Source organism: Silene latifolia, chromosome 7, assembly GCF_048544455.1.
Source record: "Silene latifolia isolate original U9 population chromosome 7, ASM4854445v1, whole genome shotgun sequence".
In the NCBI taxonomy this organism is placed as follows: Eukaryota; Viridiplantae; Streptophyta; class Magnoliopsida; order Caryophyllales; family Caryophyllaceae; genus Silene; species Silene latifolia.
Window position 1 is genome coordinate 16,987,287 of NC_133532.1, and position 23,120 is coordinate 17,010,406.

Genomic DNA, 23,120 nt, shown 5'->3' on the forward strand with positions numbered 1-23,120 from the left:
CTTTGGTAGAGGCCCATGAGCTCCACACACGTCTCAGCCTTAGACCTCCAACACAAAGTATACTCGTTTCCGAGCCCACATCTCTGCGGTAATTTAGCCCGGGGACTTTCCTGGACCCTGACTTACGCCTACGGCCCATTCACTTTTACTCTTGAATCCCGAAGTTAATTTCTAATCGCAATTATAGCGTATATAATCATGTATACTTCTATCTAATCTACCGATGTGGGACAAACACATATATCTCACTATATAAAAACCCCGAAAACCCTAAGAAAATAGTTTGATCATTTGCTTTGAAAGATACTCTCATTCATTTTACCGCCATTGTTGTTACTTGAGCGAGAAGAAGGATGGACTTGGATGATGATTTTGACAAGCCGTCCCAACCGGCGCGTCCTTCGAAGTTCAAGCCGAAGTCAAAGAAACAGCCGGCGAAGTTGGAGACGAAGGTTGAGCCGCTGAGTACGGAGGCGGAAGCCGCGGCGGCTGCGGTGGCTGTGACGGTGAAGAAAGAGGTGGAGGTTCAGCCGGAAGTAGCGGTTGTTGAGAAAATGGATGTTGATGAGGTTGTTTCAACTGCGGCATACGGTGGTGGTGGTGGTGTGGAATTGAAGGAAGAGGAGTCAAAGATTGGCGGAGGTGCGATGAAGGAGGATGTTGCGGCGGAGGAGGAAGAGGATTATGTTGTTGCTGAGTATGATGTGTACTACACACCTCCTAGTCCTGATTCTCAGGTAAAATAATAATTAAACAATTGAAATTATGATTTTGATGTTAAGAATGTTAAAATTAGGGTTTATTTTGTTTGATTTTATTAGGTGTAAGTTGATTGAAGTGTTTGTTTTGATGTATGATTGAATTATGTTGTTGTTTTTGAAGTTGTATGTAATGCAATATCCGTTGAGGCCGTCATGGCGTCCGTATGATCTTGAGCAGCGTTGCACTGAGGTATTTAGATTAAACAACATATACTGGAATAGTATTATAGCTAGGAGGTTGTGGTGTCGGAACTATAATCGACAATCGAAATTTGTGTTGTTGGTGATTAGGTAAGAATGAAACCTACTACCTCGGAGATGGAAGTGGATTTGACGATGGATATGGAATCTGATAATTATGATCGTGATTCGCCATTAGCAGACAAAATGAAGAAGCAGGTTCGTGATTATATCAGTCTTTCACTGCTGTTATCAGATTCCATATGTTCAATTATTTTTAATTTGATCTGGTATTAACTTACTTGTTAGTATAATGGCGGTACATTGTTTATTGCTTGTATGTATAGTGACGAAGTCTTATGATGATTATCAGGCGGTATTTCGTAACTCAAGTGGTTCAGTCATGTAGTTGTTGGACATTATTTTTAGTCTACCTCCAACACGTGACTGAAACATTTTACCTTGTATGCACTTATCTCCATTTAAGGCTGAATTGCTTCAATTCTCACTAATTTAGAAAGGTTATCACTCGAGATTGTTTTTAAATATGTATATAGGCACATTATAGTGATTATGGCCAGTGTTAGGGATAGATCATCAATCACAGTGAGTGTTACTCTAAAGTAGGCAGAATGTTTTCCCTCCAACCTCACACATGGCTGTGTAATGTTCCTAATCACAACTACCTAATGTTGTAATAAGGGTAGTTATTTTTGACTTTTGAGGACATTTATAGTACTTTGGCCTGTACTGCAGTCTCCTTATATTATCGACAATAATTCTATTGTAGGCTTTATATGTGTGGTTTCTGATTTTGAAACATAAACGAGTATTTGCTCTAGATTGCTGGAGATTATCACTTGTCTTACTTGCGTTGTCTGTCGTGTTGTTCAGACCTTATCATCTTCGGGGAAGTCACCTCAAGCTGCTACATATGCCGTTGGGCTATTGAAGGGTAAAAAGGTATCCCCTTTTTTTTATTAAAGTAATAAAGTATTCTCTTCCTTGTCTGGAATACTTTTCTAATCATATAATTTTGTGTTATGCTCGTACATCAGTTACTATCTTGTACTGCACAAAATAACACATTACAGGAATAATTGGCTCCTCTTTGAAGACTAGTATCATTACACCTGGGTTATAAATTATTCATCTGCTGAGAGTTTGTATAAACTCAGTTTTCTTTTAACTTATTATTGAATTCAACAGTGACAGATGAAACTGTAAATTGAACATGTGCCGCCATGTTGACTAAAAGCAAACCTACTTCGATTCTTTAATTATGTTTTGAGGCCACGCCAACTATCTTCAGCAGTTTACTTGTGAAAATAGATCTGATTGTCGAAGTAGCTGTTGTATAGAGGCAGGTAATTATCAATGTAGCCCTTCACTGCTAAAGTTTGGTAAAAGATGGTCCAACTCGCTTTTTTAATCCTGCAGTGCGATATGCTGTCAGCTTGTTGAGTGTATATGTATCATCATCTTTCATTTCATTTTAGTGGTAAAATGTTCATTTTATGTCATACTGAATTCCTTGATTGTGCAGCTATACCTGAATCCTGTTGAAGCAGTTGTGCAGCTTCGCCCATCAATGAAATATTTTGATTCTGTTGATCTAAAGAAGAAAAATGCAAACACTGCCGTCAAAGGGGAAGGGAAGCAGGTGCATGTCTTACATTTTCATTTGTGTGTTCATTTAGTTTAGTTTATTAGGGCTATATCCCTTCTCTGCATGAGAGCATGAATTAATGTACTGTACTCTTTTTTCATTTTGTATCCTCTATCCCCTCCAAGATTTTTTTTTTCTAAAAAGGTTTTGTGTATCTACAAGAATTAATTAATTATTTCTTGTATAAAAAATTCCCTGCCTTTATAATTCTCCACCCTCACTGATTTTCTTATTTAAACCACTCCAAAGTATATCCCCATTCTCCCTCTCTTTCCCGATATTTTTCATTTTAACCCTTCTTTGTGAGTTAGGGCTAGTAAGTATAACTTGTATGATAATGGCTACAAATTATTTACTGATATTGTTTATTTGCTTAGATTGTTGTAATGTAAATTCGAGAATTCTAGTTTAGTCAATGCCGAATTGAATGAAGGGATCGAACCACTTAGCTGAATTAAAAGAAGCAACTGAACCACCTAGTGAATCCTAACTGAGATTTAGGGCCAACATTTTAATTAACTCGGATATTTTATGAGAACTTTGAAACCTGTGAGTGGTTTCAATTCACCCAAAAATGAGTTCCACCTAAGTTAAACATACTCATTTTCTGTCATGAACACAGTTTGGAGGGGAAGGAATTGCTCCACTTGTTTTTGAGTTCCAAATACAGTAGGTTTCAAAGTTCACTAGAATGGAGGGAGGGAGGGAGGGAGTGACTAATATGCATACTCTTGCGAGTAAGTCTCCTGATAGACGGTCTCTCAATGAGTTTATTGAGAGACTATTTTACAATTTTAAGAACAAATGGTACTAAAGGTAATAAAATAGGTACAAATGATGATTGAAGATAAAATGGGTACATTTATTGTGTAAATAGGTACGAAATTACTATGTCATGATTAACGATAAAAGGGTCATGAAAACAAATAAATGGGTACGGAAAATTGGTCTCTCAATAACTTAGTAACAGATGTCTCCCCCAAGTTTTGGTGTACTCTTGCAAAACTTTATGTATGGTAGTTGTTTGAAAAAAGTCTATTGTAATAGGTAGTAGTTTGCAATGTTTCCTCCTTAATTTTTTTTTATTCTAGCTTGTTTACTAATGTTTGGAATTGTTCTCTTTTTGCAGGACCAAAATGAAGAAGTTGAGGTAATTAAAAAGATATTGACTTTTGGCTCATTTATCAGGTTACTGGAATAATTCTTATTTTACCACTTCCAGAACGTAGTAGAGCTGATTCCATATATCATTTATTTTATGTTTGATGTTATCTTTTTAAACGGATTTTTATTTTCTTCCAAAAAGTGGATACTGGATAAGATAGGGTAATTCTATTTTTGAAATGTTTCTCCATACATGGAGGCCAGAAGAAATATTTGCAAGATTAGATAAGTAGAGAAAGAAGTCGTCTTTACTCTATAGACTTGCTGGTATGAGCAACAAAAAACGATATATTAGAAGGGCTAAACATGTGAAGCATGTTGATGATGGAGTTCTCATTAAAGATGACGAGTAAAATGTTAGATGGAGGTTTCACTTCATTACCCTGTTTTATCTAGAAAAATATATTGCAGAATTAAACATCTCTTTAAGAATAGTCAATCGAAAGTATTTACGGAGAACTAAAGATGAGAAAATCAGAATGACAATGAAAAAATAGTGTCGAGGGATCTAATAAGTAATAAGGTCTGTTGACAACTTGACATGGCTATTGAGGTTGGAGTCGTCTCGAGGAGAGAATACTCAAGTCCTTAGCAACACTTTTCTAAAGAACTGAAAATTTTAAGGCGCTGTCATAGTGGAGGTAAAGTACTCTCTTTTTATAAGATGCATTTCGCATCCTTGAATGACAATTGACAAACAGCAACTCGAGGCTGTTTCTGTGCACTAGGCGATTGACTAGTATAATCCTTTAGACTCTTAGCATTAAGTTCATTAATTTTTGGTCTATGTTTCCACTAAATCTTTGTACCTCCGACTATCATTACAGCTCCTAGTCTCAATGTAAGATGCATTTTTTTTTCCTTATAACGCGATATGGCTAATGGATTTGCAAGTTAGATCATTACTTTTTAATGTCATGCAGCCATGGATTTCCCTCAACTATCACAGCCCAGCTACTGACCTTGCACAAACATATCTGAGGAAAATGGTGACAAAAGAGAGCAGCACGTTGCAGTTTTCTATGAATCCGTACTCCTTTTGTCTATATTCCTTATTTTGTTGATTTTATTTGTTAATTTATTTTTATATTGGTTAACTCAAGCTTTGTGTAGGTATGATTACTTGAATTCCTTGTGTCCTGGAGCAGTGGTCAACAAGACGGAATCAAACGGAATATCAAGAAGGTATAAACATTTCACCTTGGAATGCCACTGCTAATTGCAAAATACTCACATATTAGATTCCTTACTTTTTCCTACTTTATGATTAAAATGCTCAAACGTGCTGCCATGTTTAGGATTTACATTATATGTAATTGAGTTTAATTCATGTGTTCATGTATATTTTGATTTATATAGATCTCTGCTCCCCCTGCCATTAGAGGAACGACTGAAGAAATTGATTCTCGAGGTATGCTCTAGTCCTTACCTCGGAACTTTCCATTTTTTGGTTAACTGCTACGCTGAAAAGAAATAGTTGTCACTTTGGTATTTTGCTCTGTACTAGTATAGTTGTGTATATAGCTTCTGATCTTTTTCCACCTTCATGTTGAGGAACAAAATTAATTGCGATTTTTTTGAATATGTGCTGCTTTAGTTCATTTCATCTTGAAAGAATGTGAATTTTGTGCTCATTGCTTTTGTTCATTAGAATGGCTGCACTTGCAATTGTTTATTGCATGATCTTAATTCTCAGTTTTCCTTTTTCTTTTTCGGGTGAGTTTGGGAGGAGACCAACATTCGTTGCGGCAGTTTCGGGAAAGTGGCAAACATGATTAATTAATCTACCATGCGTAGGATTTACCAGGGCATTGTTGATTTCAAAAAATATGCCTAGGCTTTAAATAGACTACGATGAAGTCTTTTTTTATATCCTAATAATGTAAATTTGAGGCTTTTTAGGTTGCGCGTCTTTCCCTTCACCTTTGTCATGTGGTCTAATTCCTGAAGGGCTCGTTCGATCGTTCCCTCTTGCACTTAGGCATCATGGAGCCAAAGATTCATTACTCTTTGGTTATGGATTATAATGGAATAAATCAAAATGGCTCACTAAAGTGGCTGCGCTTCTTTCCTTTGTGAAGTAGCGGTCCTTCGATGTAGTTTTCGGCGCAATTTTCATCTTGGGTCATTCGGAAACAGCCTCTTTGTGTTGCTAACACAAGGGTAAGGCTGCGTACATCCGACCCCCCCTTACCCCGCAATTTGCGGGAGCCATTGAGGCACTGGGGTAATGTTGTTGTTGTTGTTGTTGTTGTTGCTGTTTAAAAATCAACCAAACTCTCGGTTAAGATCATTTAGCCCGAATATTGTCATTTGGGTTGTTCTTTTTTCTTGGATGGCTAAACTTCTCTTGTATAGTAGTTAGAAAATCATGCATGCAATGGTGCACGTATATGAGAGGCTCCGTTGTGGGAGAATACAGTTATTCTCTTTATGATGCAAGGAACTTTACAAGAATTGGAGAAGGTTTTTACCGAAAGCATCTTACGAGGTGGGAGTCAATCTGAGACCATAATAGAAAAGAAAGATGTGTGTGTGTGGGCGGGGGTCTTTGACAATCACAGAGGGTGAATCATTTATTCTCGTAGGAATGTTATATTTGTTGAGTTTGATTGGCATAGATACTGGTTTTGATTTTGATATTGGCCTTGGCCTACAGATACCTTCCTTTATCGATCAGTAAACCTTTTACACCCAGAATAATTTCTGCTTTTTCTGCATGATTTTTTTTCCAAGGCTGGTGCAGTGTGTACTGTTGACCTTTTTGTGTAATATTAAGTATCCCTTGTGGCCTTATCACGGAATGATTACTTGTTTTCTTTTTTGCGTTTGATATGATGGTGCTACATATGTTAATTGAAAATTTCTCATACTTGATTTCTAAACTTGCTTTCTTACATACTATAATTCTGTAAGACCTTGTTTGGATGGAATAATTTGGAAGGAAAGGAAGGGACAGGAAAAAGGACGTATTCAAATCCTTTGTTTGGTTAACAAATAAGGTAGGAGGAAATGGATGGATCCATTCCATTTTCCCACCCTCAAGTCAAATTAAAATCCCTCCAACATTGGAAAGATATGAAGGGAAATTGTATTCATGTTCCAAACACACCTCATCCATTCGCCCTCTCATTCTCTTCCACCCTTTCCCTCCCCTCACTTTCCCTCCCAAAATTTTATCCAAACAAGGCCTAAGTTTATTTTGTCAAGACTGTTAACTATTGAGCACTGACATTTCAACTACTTAGGGACCTCATGTTCAACGGTTTAACGTCATCAAGCATGTTGCCCCTGATGTTTCTGCTGAAGATGTTCTAAAAATTGTTCAACAACATGCTAATTTAGTGCAAGGAGTATGGGTTTCAAAAAGTCATGACCGATGTAATACCGGACTTGAAAAATTGTGTAGAGATTACATACTTTTTCTATTCACCCAGAATCCAATCATAAAAGAGTCGGAGTTAGAAAGTCTGGGACATAGGAAATCTACTGCAAAAACAGTTCTTCGTAACATAGCAGTTGAAAGACCATATTGTAAAGATTGGAAGTTCGTTGAGCCTACAGATGTGTTGTTCATAAAAAATTATCCAGATATCGCCGAGCATCAATGGAACACATGGCAGGCACATGGGAAATCTGTACAAGAAAAACTTATTCCAAAGGCTGGCCTGAAAAGACCGGTTCTATCTGTGCCTTCTGTTGAAGGTTTGGATAGATCAACGCATGAGGCCCGTTCAGCAAGCACATCGATGTCAAAAGAAGCTCGAGAAGCCCTATCAAAGGTTTTGGGAAAGCTCTTCTTAACTCACAAGGTTTGCAGGTTAGTTTGTCCACTGCCATTTTATTGTGAGTAGGTTTTCCAGTGAATTATGATGAATGAACTATAATAGTTGGGCAGGTTTAAATTTAAAGGATATAATAGATTAATAGGTGAGTACATATGTTTGATGGGGTATATGCTGATAGGCACATATGGGTACTTTGGGTTCAAATGTAAGGGGTATAGTAGTACTTTATTTTGGTGGGTGCGGCGGTAAAAAATGCGCAATTCCGTTGAATTGGCCAACACAGGTGTAGGTGGTACTAAGATTTTGAGCAATTATTGTATTGTTGTACCATTTTTCCGTCTTTTTCTCTGTTAGAGAATTTATCTAAATCCAAGCTGTTGATATATAATTTTATACAGCGTGAAATCTTTTTGGTACTGCACTTGATAGTCCCATCGCTCAACTTTGTAGGAAATAATATTAATAACTACCGGTAGTACTTGATAGGAGTTAAAATAAAAATTGTTCATCAACGTCCTTCGGGTGTAACTTTTTCTGTCATTGTCCTGTGGATGTATGACGATGACCTTGATTAACGATAGCAGGAGAAATAATCACTTAAGTTTTGCTTTACCAGTTTCCAGGCAATTCATCAAGGCCTCCGGGATACTGCTGTGTCTATGTCTGTCCTTCCAAAGGTAGGTGCCAAAAATAGTGCTGTAATGGCAGCTGTGAAGAATGTTGTTGATGCCCCTATCGAAGAGCTCCAGGCTATCATAAATGAATATGCTATTAATGTTCATGGTCTGTATGTGTTAAAGTCATCCTCAGAGCACCCAGAATTGAATCCATTAAGGTAGTAATTTCATTTTATTCTCTCCACTGCCCTTGGGTTTGTTTTTCTTTGAGGAATTTCACACACACTTTTTGTCACTTTTATCTTTAATAGATCATTGGTTATCTCAGGAAGGGAAGTAGACATATCATGATAAGTAATATAAGAAAATTTATAGACAGGAAGTAAGATGTAATTTGAGGTGATTCTGTGGCCCACATTGGTCTGGACATTATTGGTGTGGGTACAACATGAGTATTATCATCCCTTACAGTTTTCAGAGCCTACCGTATTGTCTGCATTTTAATTAATGTCTCTCTTCTTGGCTGACACCAACACCTACTAACTAGTACTACCATACTTCTGATTCTGATCTATGTAAGAAATTGTGCAGCAAAGCCTTTTTCATTGTTGTTAATGGTTAAATTATATTCATGCCCGTCTCCTTTACTCTGCAGGAATGATATTATTGACTTGTTTCGTGGAAAAGAATCGGGTGCAGCGCTTAGGAAAGGTGAAATCATGGAAGCCTCCAAGAATAAACCTGTCACAACAAGTGAATTTCAGAAGGTCAGTGGCTCCCCTCCCTTTTTAAAAAATGTGCACTGCTTTCATTTAGACAGGCCTAGAAGAAGGATTTTTTTAGTGATACATTCTTATTATCAGGTAACTGCCTCCCTTAGGTGAAGGATGGCCATTTAGTAAATTTAACACGAAACGGACCCTCCCCTTAACCACCACCAGCGAAAAATAACCATGAACTTGTTTGGTTCAAGTTTTCCTAGAACTTGGCAGTTTTATTGTTAATATTCTCCTCTGTATCATACTTCATCATTTTACAATTTGATTCTTTGTGAAGAATTCCTCATTTAGGTGATGACAACAACAATGAGAGCCTTAATCCTGGAATGATTTGGGGTCGGCTCACATCAGTCATCGACTGGTTAAATAAATAAATAAAAGAAAAGAGAGGAAATAAGAAAAGGGCTAAAAGAAAAGGGAAACACGTAAAACACTAACCTATGAGAGTCATAAAAAAGTTGATTTTTTTTCAAAAGAAATTTAGAGAAGAGAAAAACAATAAAATAAATAAGTAAAGGGCAGCCTAGTGCAGGATGGCGTTCCCGCAAGGGTCCGGGGAAAGGTTCCCACCATAAGGGTGTAATAGAAGAAAGCCTTCCCTTGCCATTTTGGCAAGAGACCGTTCCAAGGACTTGAACCCGTGACCTCTTGGTCACATGACAATACCTTAACTAGTGCGCCGAGGCTCCCCTTCTCATAAGAGAAAAACAATGGATAGAAATAAAAAAAAGGGTTATTTCATAACAATAATCCATCCTATTGGTGGTCTGCAATAATCACCCCATCCTATCAACAATCCCAATTAAATCCATCCTAAGCACCATACCTTCTAATAACGAACAAGCTGATAGTTTTTGAAGTTTATGTTGGAATATTTGATAGTTTATGGACAACCTAGCTGGTATATGTGAAGTTTATGTGTAATATTTTCAAGTGATGAATCAAGAATTTGGTTGATTTGATACACATAAACATCACAAAATATCAGCTGGTTCGTTATTAGAAGGTATGATGTTTAGGTTGGATTTAATTCGGATTATTGAGTGATTATTGCAGACTACCAATAGTATGGATTATTGTTATGAAATAACCCTAAAAAAAATCCAAATCAACTCATGAAAAAGTCATTCAAATATTGAGAAGGGTAAAAGTTTGTGAAGTCTAAAATATGTAGTAACTTAAATAACATTTTGAATAATTCTATTATTAAATAAATAAGAATAAAACTGTCACCTGCCACTATTCTTTCCTCCCATACATATTGCCTTCTCCATCGTCATATTTACTCTAATTTCAAGGAACATCATATTGTTTTCATTCGCCTTTATTCATATTTTCTTGCCTTCCTCCACCCCTAGAATCTTATTCCTCTTTATCATTTTATTTGTTCCCAGCCTTTAAGCCGCCCCCCCCTCCATAACCAGAGCATCAATTGGTCTTTGTTTCATACCGCCAAATAATCTCTACTCTCCATCGTATTATCCTGTATAAAAGTAACTCATATCTTTTCCCTAATACCTTACTAAACTAACCAGTCTTATGTATGGCCACAGATTCTCCTTAGCATGCACATTTCTGTCACATTAATCTTTGTATGGTCACACATTCATAGTTGCATACACTTCTCTGCCACATTCATTTTTGCTATGTGAGTATGTGACACTCTTCTACAATCTAACACTTGATGAGTTGGTGCCATTTACCACTAGAGGCATAATTGTCGTGCGGTAGACTTTACTCTTAAATCTATTAGGCATGTGAGGATCATAGGGATCATATATTAACCTTGTGGCACTCTCCCACCTCAACCAATCCGCGTTAATTCTATGAGCCATACCACCATTTAAATTTCCATCCTTTTCGATAATAGAGGCCTACATAACAACAAAAAGAGGATTCCTGATTCCTGATTACATTTCTCATCAAAAAATAATCATCCCAATCTATCTGCCTACGCTCTAAATATTTAGTCTTAAATATACTCAGCCCAAGCCTAAGCCTCTAGCTTACAATGTACGACTTCAAAGTTCCAATCTCATTTCCACTACTTGTTTGTCTCATCAATCAACTCAATTTGTGCGAACATCATACGTCAAGGAATATCATCTTGAATAGACACATTAGTTTAATTCCGAGATAATTGAATGGGAATAATCTTGATCACATTTGTTCTTAGACAAGGGGATGAGTAATTTTCCACCATGTTGATGATATCTTTTTGAAGCATGGTTACCTATTAGATTCCCCCTAAAAACGCCCAAACTCCAAGCTTTTTCAAAACCCTCGTGTTGGACCCACCATTACCTGCTTACTCGCTCTCATATTACTCCACTCTTTCCATAAAAGAGCCGATTATTTCTCATCTAAAATAAGAATAACCTTACCTACACATGAGATACTCATCACCCATAGTACTTAAATAGAAAACCCGTACTCTGAAGTTTCATGTCTTCACATTTTACTCTCTTATTCTTTAGCTGTCATCGCATCATCATCATATATTTCCAAGTTGTGTAAGGCTTTACTTTTTATTCATCTGTGATAAATATTTTAATCAAACTTGAACAACTACTTGAATGAGGGCGAGTAATAACCTTAACTCTTGAACTTCGTCATTTCGATTTCTCAACTTTTACTATACATTATATCTTAAATGTATCTTAAATGTGACCTATAGGAAAACAGGACAATAAAACGGGGTGGAGAGAGTATGTTATTGTCCTCTTAGTGTGAACGACTATTAGTTACCACTGGATCCTGTCATCTTGTGCACACCTATTAAAATTTTCTTTTGCAGGTCATCAATGAATATTGCGTTTCCAAAGGTGGGGCGTGGGTGCTTAAAAGCGGTGATGGAATTTCATCCAATGATTGGCAATCCATTTTCAAGGCAGCCAAATTGCTATAATGATAATATTCAGGTATATTATCATTTTTCCTCATCTCTGCACTATTTGTTTGCCTTGATGTAGATTAGAATAGAGTCATAGACTGAAGAATTCTGTATATTTATAAACATTCCCCTGTATCGATTATTGAAATTTTACACACTTGTGATCATAATTCAAAACTGGTACACTTTGCAAGAACTATGATAATCATTTGTTCCAAATATTTCCCAAAATTTATGTGCTGTAAAATTGGTCAGTTGAAATCAGAGTGTGAGTCAGTAACTCTCTAAGATAACTCTCTAACTATCTTGGGAGTGTATTTCTTGATTTTTTATTGGATGCTCTGCATCACATTCCTGATGATCTACCTGAATTTCTACGACTTGTGGTTGAAATGAATTTACCTTGTCGTTTTTGACCAATTTCCTGTTTATTTTCTTTATTGAAATCAGAGTGAGTAGTAACTCCCCAAGTATCTTGGGGATGTATATTTTGATCTGATATTGGATGCTGCACAACACTCCTGATGATCCACCTGAATATCTACGACTTCTGGTTGAATGAATCTTACTTTGTCGTTTTTGACCAATTTCCTGTTTATTTTCTTTATGTGCTCAGGAATTTTAGGTTAACAACTCTTTTCCTCCATGGACCTTCTACGCCGTTGCCAGAAAAATTGATTGTGGAGAATGTACAGAATTCACAACTCGCTAGTCGCTCCTGCATTCTCATTTTGCTTGTCATATGCACTACTTAGTAATTATTGCAAAGTTTACAAAGTGTATTAAACTAAGTAGGCAAGTAAGTAATGCACAATCTAGGCAGTCTGATGTTAAAGTGCTCGAGGTAATTTTGGCTGCTCGCTAACTATTAATACAATTACCAACACTTCTTGATAACAAATTTTCGATTGCTACATATTTGTAGATTGTTGTCACTGCCCTTTGAGCTTCCTTAAAAGTTAAACCTTTGAAGTTGATTTCGTTCACAATTCACAAATACGGAGCATCATTTTTTTTGCTGATGCTTTCACATTCCTTACACATAATCGTAAATTGTAAAATACTTGGATTATTGTGTTTTTCATTCAAATAGGTTACGTAGTCTATGATCCATCATCTCGGAGGGCCCGGACTAGGTTTAAGGGTAGGCTTTACACAGTTTAAGGCTAGGGTAGGCCACCGACATTTTTGAGGACTTAATGTGGTGTTATTGCCTATCTATAGGGGAAATGGATCCTCTCCATTTCCTTTATCTCCATTTCCTCTCACAATATCTTTAAACAATAATCTCTCCTTTTATTCTCATTTTCCTTTATTTTGATGCGTAAATTTAGAACCGTTAGATATTGTCAACATGCGATCCACCATTAATAGGAACTTACCTCTCCATTTCTTTTTAGGAAATAGAGAGAAATTGGGCTCGATATATTTTAACTCAATAGAAGTCGAATTCCTAACTTTAAGGTGTGGACTTTTTATTCAACCCTTGTTGGATGACTTAATTGTGAACGGCATTGTAGTACTCCGTATGTAAATATAGGATGACTTTAATTGTATACGTAAACGTACAAGTGTTCCATGTAAGTCTTTTGTAATACATTTTCTAAATTTATGTTTGATGTTAATACTTTTATGAAACACTAGTTTAAGGTAGAGTTAGAAAAGTTGACTCGACCCGGTCCGTCTGATTCCAATCCCAGCCTGACAGAACATGGAAAATTAACACCACCACCACCCTCGAAATCGACCTGCACACCCGACACAACCCGATGATTAGTGGGCTGAATCGAACTTGGCTCGATCCGATATTTACACGATGAGATTGATGATTAACAATTATTAAGCTTAATATTAATCATAATAGAAGTGATTTATTTTTTAGCTTGTAATGGTTGAAAACTAGACTTACGGTGAAATTTTTTGAAGTAATTAGACTTGATAATGAGCTGACTAGATTAGGTACATTTTAAATTGAACCACTAGTCTCACTGTCCCTTATCAAGTTTATAAGTATCGAACAGACTATAAATACATAAAGGCATACAGTAAGTCTCGCTTAAAATGTAGAATTTGAACAAGGACAGTAGGGCGATACCTGACAGTGAATCAAAATAGATTACAAAACATGCTGTTTTATCTATGAATATATGATATACTCCCTCCTATTCACCATTTTCTTCCCTATTTCCTTTTACGGATTATTCACGTTTTCTTCCCTATTTCATTTTTTAGGTTGATTTGTGTGGTCCAAATTCAATAGCATGTGGGGTAGTGTGTTTTATGTGGTCCAAATTCAATTTCTTATTTCTTGTGCAAAAAGGAAAGGGGAAGAAAATAGTGAATATGAGGGAGTATTGATTATAGGGCAGAGCAAAAAATCCGATTATCCAAACTGATCAGATATCCGATTCGAATCTGATCCGAATGTTTGGATATCTGATCCGAAAGTTAAGTTTGGTTTGGATATCTGATCCGAAATCTTTGGTTTTGGTTTGGATATGGATATTAGAATTAAAACATTTGGATATCCGATTCGATCTGAAACTATAGTTTTCTAGTATAATTTCGAGAAAATAAAATTTTATTTGATACAACAACTTAATTAATGTTTAAAATATTAGAGAAATATCTAGGTGGTCCTTAAATTTTATGTCGAGAACATTGGAATAAGAACACTAAAGAAAATCATCATGTAAGACTATGAATATAATCGTGTTTCAAACTTAATTTTAAAGTAAATTCTAAAGTACGGATATCCACATCCGATCCGATTATTTTGGATACTCGGACATTGGATATCCGAAACATTTGGTTTGGATATTGGATATCTAACTTCAGGATTTTTAATATGGATATCCGATCCGAACTAGCACTTTGGATCAAATATCCGATCTGTACTCTGCCCTATTATTGAATGTGCCAAAAAAATATATATGATATATTGACCAAGCACACTTTGGCGATTCTAGAATTTGAACAAGGGTGCTAGGACAGTAGGGCACCTGACATGTAAGATATTCCATAAAATAAATAAGTATTACATTAATATCTAATTAAGTTATTTTATGAAAATTAAGTTGGTCCATTGTAGGCTGGAATTTACCTAGGATTTTGTTTCCACTATTGTCTCCCATAAGTTACCAATCACAATTTAGGAAACTGTTCAGTTGACTCTTTGATGACAAGAGTCTATATATGGGGAACATATTTATTCTGATTAAGGTTCACCGAGCCTACCTCATTAAGAAAATACACCATCTAAGTTGTGAGTAAATCCCGTCATTTCGATTTTGGCCTCATTAATTTTAGACTATAAAACTTTCATGACAGTGACATCATAAGAACTCTGTGCGAAATTTAAATGACGAGATCTTGATTAATTATTCGCGAACAAATATATGTAGTTTGATGATGAATTCCTCATCAACCATCAATTGTTGACATATAAACTTTACAATGTCAATGTCATTTATTTCTTCACTATACATTTGATATCTGACATCAAGTCTTGTGTATTTACAATCAAAATTACGCGGTACAAATTCTTATACGCGAGTAGTTTTGTATTTACTGTCTGTATTATGTACGTATCTTCAATTCTTAAGCAGCAGCGACTTGAGCAGCAGCTAGTCTCGCAACAGGAACTCTGTCAAAAAAAAAACACAAGTTATTCATAGGACTTTCTTCGGAAACAAAAATAAAAATTGGCAACTACTTCTGTATAACAAACCTGAATGGAGAACAAGAAACATAATCAAGTCCCGCCTCTGCGAAAAAGGCAACTGATGAAGGCTCTCCTCCATGCTCTCCACATATACCCACCTACATAATAATGTATTAGTGAACCCGACTTTGCTTCATTTACGAAATTAAGATACTCGTACATAATACAAACAGTAAATACATGGCATGCCATTTTGATCATTTTTCAAAAGTTATAATTCTACCTTCAAGCTAGGCCTTGCTTTGCGGCCTTTCTCCGTTGCAAGTTTAATGAGTTGCCCGACTCCTTTCTGGTCCAAAACCTAATCACAAATCAAACATCACTGTATTAATGAGATATATTTTATTTAGAAGCATTCCCGGAGACAAGTATACTGGTATAGCTGAACTAACCTCAAATGGGTCGTTTTGGAGTATTCCCTGAGCCAAGTATATAGGAAGAAACTTGCCAACATCGTCTCTACTATATCCAAATGTCATCTGCGTTAGATCATTTGTTCCGAAAGAGAAGAATTCCGCTTCCTTTGCAATCTACCATACAAAAAGCTTATAATTCACCAAGCTGACGTACCTAGTTGTCAGACTCTAAGTTGATCAAGTTAATACATACCTCATCAGCAACTAGAGCAGCTCTCGGGATCTCAATCATTGTTCCGACTTTGTAGATTAAAGAGGATCCCATCTCAGAGAACACCTTTGTTGCGACATTTCGTATTAATTTGACTTGGTGGCCTAACTCCTAAAATCACTCAGATAAGCAGTTGTTCAGAAAACATGTAACAACTCAAGAAAACACTTTTTTAAGAATTTGTGACCATGGCGAGGCAACTGAGGTTGGTTGTACGCAGCATTACCCTTGTCCCTTGTGTTACAGTTTTCAGATGACCCGTATAACTGTATTAGTAACTGTGGCTGTAGATAATTTAGTGAGCCATTTTGCTTAATTGTATCATATTATTACAAAGCCAAAGAACATAGAGTCTGTGGCTCGGTTGGAAACGGAAATAGTTGGCCAACTGACTAACAGTTTCACTGTAAAGTATAACACAGAGAGAACAGTAGTCAGTAGAGCTGGCAAGTCTGACCCGACCCGAGAATATTGCAACCCGAAACCGAAACCGACCCGACCCGATGATGACCCGTAACCCGACATGACCCAGACCCGATGATTAGTGACCCGAAACTGACCCGACTCGACCCGAATTGACCCATAACCCGAATTGACCCGATGATCAGTGACCTGAACCCGACCCAGACCCGACCCGATATTGACCCGACCCGATACTGACCCGATTAAACTGATGAACCGACAATTATTAAGCTTAATATTGATAAAAAAGAAAGTGATTTTGTAATTAGATTGTTATGTTTCACTTAATAATGAATTACTTAAACCAAATAATGCTTAAAAACTAAATTTAATGGTAAAAAATTGAAGTAATGTGATAAAGTATGACGGACCCGATAATGACCCGGCCCAAACCCGACCCGACCCGATACATCATTTGACCCGAAATGATCCGACCCGATAATGACCCGACCCAAACCCTATCCGACCCGATTCATCATTTGACCCGAAATGACCCGACCCGATAATGACCTGAACCCGACCCGATCCGACCTGAAAGGGGTGACTGACCCGATATGACCCGAACCCGATATGACCCGACCCAAACCCGACCCGACTGACCCGATTGCCACCTCTAGAGAACAGTGATGGGTACCTGAGGTGTTCCAACCAGAGGAACCATTATTTCAGGAATAACTGTGAAACCCTGGTTGTTCATTGATACTGCAGCTTGGAAGATCGCTCTTGCTTGCATTTCAGTCAGCTCAGGGTATGATATCCCTAACCTGCAAGCACAATCGGATATTATTTCAGAAATAACAGTGAAACCCTGGTTGCATTTCAGTTAGGTCAGGGTACGGAAATATTTGAGAGTCGAGTTCAAGATCATTTACAGGACCTACAGAGTTTAAAACATAAGAGAATGTCCGATTTAATACCTGCAGCCCCTGAAACCCAGCATTGGATTGACTTCTGATAACTTTTCAATCCTAGTGAAGACTTCATCCTCGGTCATGTTTGTCTCTGATGCCAACTCACTGACAATTTCTTCCAAGTCGCCTTCTGGAAGAAATTCATGTAGCGGAGGGTCTAGCAATCTGATTGTCACCGGTAGTCCTGACAACATGAAGCATTTACTCAACATTAATTTCTAAAGGGTAACATAAAAACGAAGTACTTGGGGTGGAACAAAAGTATTGCTTACCATCCATGGCGCGGAAAATTCCCTCAAAGTCAGATCTCTGGTAAGGCAACAGCTGGTCTAGAGCTTCTTTCCTTTGTTCTAGTGTAACTGCCATTATCATCTTCCTTACTGCCTTGATCCTATCATCTGAAGCGAAAAACTGAACACGTGGAAACATTATACAATTAATAACCTTTTCTTAGGACTGTTTTGAACATGTTATGACAAATGCCGCATTCTTTTGTTCTAGTTTAACTTAAAACAAGATTGGCATGAAAGATCCAATGTAAAACTACCATGTGCTCAGTTCTACAAAGGCCAATCCCTTCGGCACCATTGTTTCTTGCTGTCAAGGCGTCCTCTGGTGTATCAGCGTTTGCCATGACCTGCATAAAAGCATTATCATAACATGCTAGTTTGATAGTTCAAGAAAAAAGAATTTTTTAAATTTTCAATACCTTAAGGTGCCGTATGTCATCAGCCCACGACATGAAGGTTTCGAGATCCCCACTCAAAGCAGGAGGCGACAGTGGCTCTTTTCCTAAGATCACTTCACCAGTTGATCCATTGAGTGAAAGCCACTCCCCTTCTGTCAACATTTTGTCTCCAATAACAACAACCTGTGGAGTAAATATGTCCTTTAAATACTGCTGAGAAATTAGATAAACTGATAGGGAGTCAGATTCGACACCCTGAGAATGCAACAATGATATGACTCAGCACTTGTTGTGCCACCCAACTCAAATCTGGATTAAACCGGATGGTTTACACCAAAGAAGCAAGTCCTTTATATAACCTTACATCTACCACAATACTGAATTAAATAAGCTTCAAATTGGAGATTAGACCCACAGCCTACCTTATCGGAATCATTCACGCGTATATCAGAACAACCTGAAATACAACATTTTCCCCAGCCACGAGCCACAACAGCTGCGTGAGAAGTCATGCCACCCCTCGCAGTCAAGATTCCAACAGCCGCATGCATACCCCCTACATCCTCTGGGCTTGTTTCAGTCCTCACCTTTATGATTCACAGGTTGTATGTTAAAATTCTGAAAAAACAAAGATTTGTTCTAGGAGAACAGTTCTAGAAGTACTGTATTATTTAAGGTAGAGGACGTAGGCCGTCAAATATCTTGCACAGAATTAAGGTAGAGTGACGATTTTTTACAAATAATATGAAGAAACAAAGATAAAGAATACATATGCATTACCAAAATGGCACTTTTTCCTTGAGCATGCCAAGCTTCAGCATCATCAGCATTGAATACAATCTGTCCAACAGCGGCACCAGGTGATGCCGGGAGCCCTTGTGCAATCACTCTCTCTTTGTAAGCAGACGGATTTTCAAACTAATGCAACAAAGAACGAGGATCAGAGTTTCCCTTAGAAAGTGTAAGAATTGAGCAATTGGCCTAATTTGATAAAAAAAATGTATGGTTTCTAATAAGAAGGTAGCAGTAGATCAAATTTACACTAGGTACGTTAGAAATTGGTTCTGAAAACTTCTGTCATGCATTTCCTAAACAAAAACTTATACAAGACGGTTTTACATGACTGGGTAGACCTCACATGTGAGATCGTCTCATGCAAGACTCACCGACCTACCTGTGGGTGAAGAAGTTGGTCAAGATGCTGTGGCTCCACCATTTTAATGGCAGTACGAGTGTCAACAATTCCCTCGTTCACCAAGTCAACCGCTATCTTCACTGCACCTTTTCCAGTTCTTTTACCAGACCGGCATTGCAACATCCACAGCCTATTTTCTTGAACAGTGAATTCAATATCCTGTGTTAACATAAATGGACCGGCCATACAATCATTTGTAACAATCTCTATGTCTTGGCCAACACAAATACTTGTTTAAGCTGGTTTCGCATCACATTATGATTATTAAATTGCTTACACTGTATTATTTATCAAATTACCCTACAAAGTAATTATTAAAAAAAAATTAACGGAGATTTGGGTAAAAAATAAACATATCCAAATAGATGATAAAAGATTACCATCATATCCTTGTAATGGCGTTCTAGAATTTCACAGTTGTCGACAAGTTCTCTGTAAGCTTCAGGCATGCAATCCTTCATTGTGTCCAAGTCTTCAGGTGTTCTTATGCCCGCGACTACATCTTCTCCCTGGCGAATATTATCAGTGGATTTAACTTTTAAAGTAAAACAGGCATTTTAAGAAGTTACAAAATTTGTGTAGGGGCTACTAAATATACCTGTGCATTGATCAGAAACTCTCCATACAGCTTCTTTTCACCAGTGCTAGGGTTCCGAGTGAAAAGAACACCTGTTCCTGAAGTATTTCCCATGTTTCCAAACACCATAGACTGGATATTAACTGCAGTTCCTTTTAGTCCAGTAATTTGATTAATGCTTCGATACTTATTTGCTCTTGGACTATCCCATGAATCAAAAACCGCTTGAATAGCCAGCTGAAGCTGATTTTTCGGATCTGCAAGTTGGTAAATATGAATCCAGACTGGTGAGCTCTGAAACGAAGTTGTATTTTTGAACGGATAAAGAGAGAAAGACGAGACGTTCTACATTACCATCAGGAAACTTTTCTCCTTTCGCTTCAAGGTATACATTTTTGTATAACTGGACAAGCTCTTTTAGATCAGAAGCAGTTAGGTCTGTGTCAAGTGTAACCCCTTTTGTTTGCTTCAACTTTTCAAGCTTCTCTTCGAATAGCGAGTGAGAGATACCCATGACCTTTAACAACAAACAAGTTAACTCAGGTAAGAACTCGTTACTGGTAAAAAAGAAAACCCTTTTGCTACGAAAGGTAAGAAAATAAAAAAAAGCATAACATCAATTCTTCAAACACCAGTTTATTTTGTTGTAAAGGGAGAACGGGTAATTTTGATACTGACGGGATCAACTACAGATCATGAGTACCATACTCAATAAGGTAATGGTGATTTTTTTCAGCATTAGTTTCAATATTTACATACGAAGAAACACTTTGATCAATGCAGAAGACAAAAAACTAACAAACGACCTATTTTGTAAAAAGAGGAGATATACTTAATTAAGTAAATGCTTACAACACCACCAAACATGTCCAGGAAACGCCTATAAGAGTCATAGGCAAAGCGTTCGCCACTTTTTGCTGCCAGGCCTTCGACAACTTCATCATTGAGTCCAAGGTTGAGAACAGTGTCCATCATACCTGGCATAGAAATCTGCAGGCATAAATCACCAACTTAGTGAACCCAAGGATTAGGACTTGGGAAAACCTCTTATCAATGAAAGGCGTAGTCTTCTTACTGCAGCACCAGAGCGAACTGAGAGTAGAAGAGGTTTGATAGGGTCACCAAGGTTAGCTCCCATATCCTTTTCTATGATTGTCAAACTTTCTAAGATTTCCTCCCAAAGACTCTCGGGAAGTTTTTTGCCATTTTCCTGGTACTCCTGGCATGCTTCTGTAGAAATTGTCAAGCCGGGTGGAACTGATAACCCGATGCTTGCCATTTCTGCAAGATTTGCTCCTTTTCCTCCCAACTACAATTCTCACAAACAAAATGGCACAATGCATTAGCACATATCATAATATTTAACTCCTAGAGAATTCAGTCAAAAACTTACCAAGGACTTCATGCTCTTGTCGCCTTCAGTCTTCCCTTTACCGAAAGTGAATACTCGCTGTATGATCAAAGAAAATTTCTTAACCTAGCAAACTCATGTCATAGTAAATGTCTAAGAGGTGCATATATATCCAAACAAAGGTAAAAATGACAAGAGTTCGGAAACCAAGCTGTATTATTATACCTTCCTAGCTGTTGAGGAGGTTGGGTCAGAGACTGGAGCCATAACAGCTTGTGACCTTATTTGGGTTGCTCTAACAAATGACTCCTGGATAACGGCACGTTGATTTTGGTTCCACGGCCGATAACCAGGTAAATTCCGATCCCTTGGCAAACCAATATGACCCATGTGTTTTACTCTTAGTACTGCTGGTGTACAGATATCAGGTGCAGATCTGATGAGCAACCCTTTAATAGTTGAGGCCATTTTGCTTATTTGATGATCCTGCATTACATTACAATTTGCAAATCAAGTACTCAATCTAGAATAGGACAACATCAAAAACCAAACTACCCCTCACGTAAACTGCAAATATTTATAATCTATGTTGCTCGGAATTGGCTACATATCCAACATGAATACATGGCTGCTGATCATAATAGGAGGTATTTTAACAGAACACTCAACACCCTGACTAAAAATCTTAAAAAGGTTCAAATCATAAGGCTGCGACAATCATATATGGCTGCTGATCACAATCGACAATCATATGGCTGCGACAGAACACTCAACACCCTGCTGATCATATGGCTGCGACAATTATATATGGCTGCTGATCACATAATGGTCATAAAAATCTTAAAGAAGGTTCAAATCACAAAACCATGATCACAAAATGTTTTAGACTAAAACTACATGTTCAGGAAAAATCAGCATATAAATACTTATACCAACAATCCATCAGTGACAACAAAGATAAAAAAAACCAACCGAAAAAGCTAGAACGATACTGGTGCCGCTACTACGAGAAAGTAATAACATAAATGACAATTGTGATCAGAGCTTAAATAAAGTGAAAATTTTAAGAAATGTGATTGTATGAAGGGATCATACCCCTACTTAACAGGAATGCAGGACCTCCAAGAAGTCTGGAAAGTACAGGCACACAGGTTGAGGACAAAAATGACTGAATTAATGAATGAAAATGATGAAGTTGGAGTCTTTTGTACATAAGTAAGTAAATGGTCCTGGTTTTTTCATTTTCATTTAATAAAACAAGTGGCTGAAAATCTGAGTATATGTTGCAATCTTATCACTAAGAGTTTACATTATTATTGTGAATTTGTGTTGTTGAAAAACGTTCAAAAATAACAAGGACATTTCATGTTGTTTATATTCAAAGAAAAGTATAAGTATGTAGGGTGTGATATATAATCACGACCCTAATAATCGGTGTCCCAAAAACTCGCGCTTATCACAAGGTAGAGAGATCAGAAAGACACCATACTCTTATTCAGTTGACGGAATAAACCTATAACACAAATTCTCATTTGTGACACTTAATCCAGACGTCTTAGAAACTTTCTAGTTCTAAAGTTTCTTAGAAAAGCTGGGTGTGGACCTAACCTCCTAAATTGCTTTGTAGGGGCTGTAAGCATGACCCTAAGGATTCAAGCCAGGCCCCCTAAGTTTTTGTCAAGAATCAAAAAGATACCCAATTCCTCGTAGTAAAGATTTGAATACCGAGAAGCG

At 37.2% G+C, this 23,120-nt stretch overlaps 2 protein-coding genes across 3 annotated transcripts; one reads left to right on the forward strand and one right to left on the reverse strand.

The window, feature by feature from the left end:
* Nucleotides 1-222: 222 nt before the first annotated feature.
* On the forward strand, nt 223-12,752 carry LOC141591865 (uncharacterized). The gene is made up of 14 exons (XM_074412356.1): nt 223-737; nt 883-951; nt 1,053-1,160; nt 1,836-1,904; nt 2,488-2,604; nt 3,740-3,760; nt 4,698-4,804; nt 4,888-4,959; nt 5,134-5,185; nt 7,023-7,594; nt 8,179-8,397; nt 8,835-8,946; nt 11,756-11,879; nt 12,468-12,752. The coding sequence occupies exons 1-13, from the start codon at nt 354-356 to the stop codon at nt 11,864-11,866; spliced, it is 2,013 nt and encodes a 670-aa protein (XP_074268457.1). The 5' UTR covers nt 223-353; the 3' UTR covers nt 11,867-11,879; nt 12,468-12,752.
* Nucleotides 12,753-15,198: 2,446 nt separating this feature from the next.
* On the reverse strand, nt 15,199-22,660 carry LOC141591866 (pyruvate, phosphate dikinase, chloroplastic). Of its 2 annotated transcripts, none has more exons than XM_074412358.1 (21): nt 22,482-22,660; nt 21,612-21,872; nt 21,429-21,485; nt 21,111-21,344; nt 20,888-21,025; nt 20,390-20,552; nt 20,057-20,292; nt 19,839-19,967; nt 19,438-19,617; nt 19,044-19,181; nt 18,686-18,850; nt 18,285-18,446; nt 18,123-18,212; nt 17,848-17,986; nt 17,582-17,759; nt 17,299-17,428; nt 16,185-16,313; nt 15,968-16,105; nt 15,799-15,876; nt 15,582-15,673; nt 15,199-15,497 (listed from the first exon to the last, which is right to left on the reverse strand). In XM_074412358.1, exons 2-21 carry the CDS (start codon nt 21,852-21,854, stop codon nt 15,452-15,454), a joined length of 2,865 nt encoding a protein of 954 aa, XP_074268459.1. In that variant the 5' UTR covers nt 21,855-21,872; nt 22,482-22,660; the 3' UTR covers nt 15,199-15,451. The 2 variants fall into 2 exon arrangements, with proteins under 2 accessions (XP_074268459.1, XP_074268458.1); XM_074412357.1 differs by lacking the exon at nt 22,482-22,660 and adding an exon at nt 22,359-22,475.
* Nucleotides 22,661-23,120: the final 460 nt, after the last annotated feature.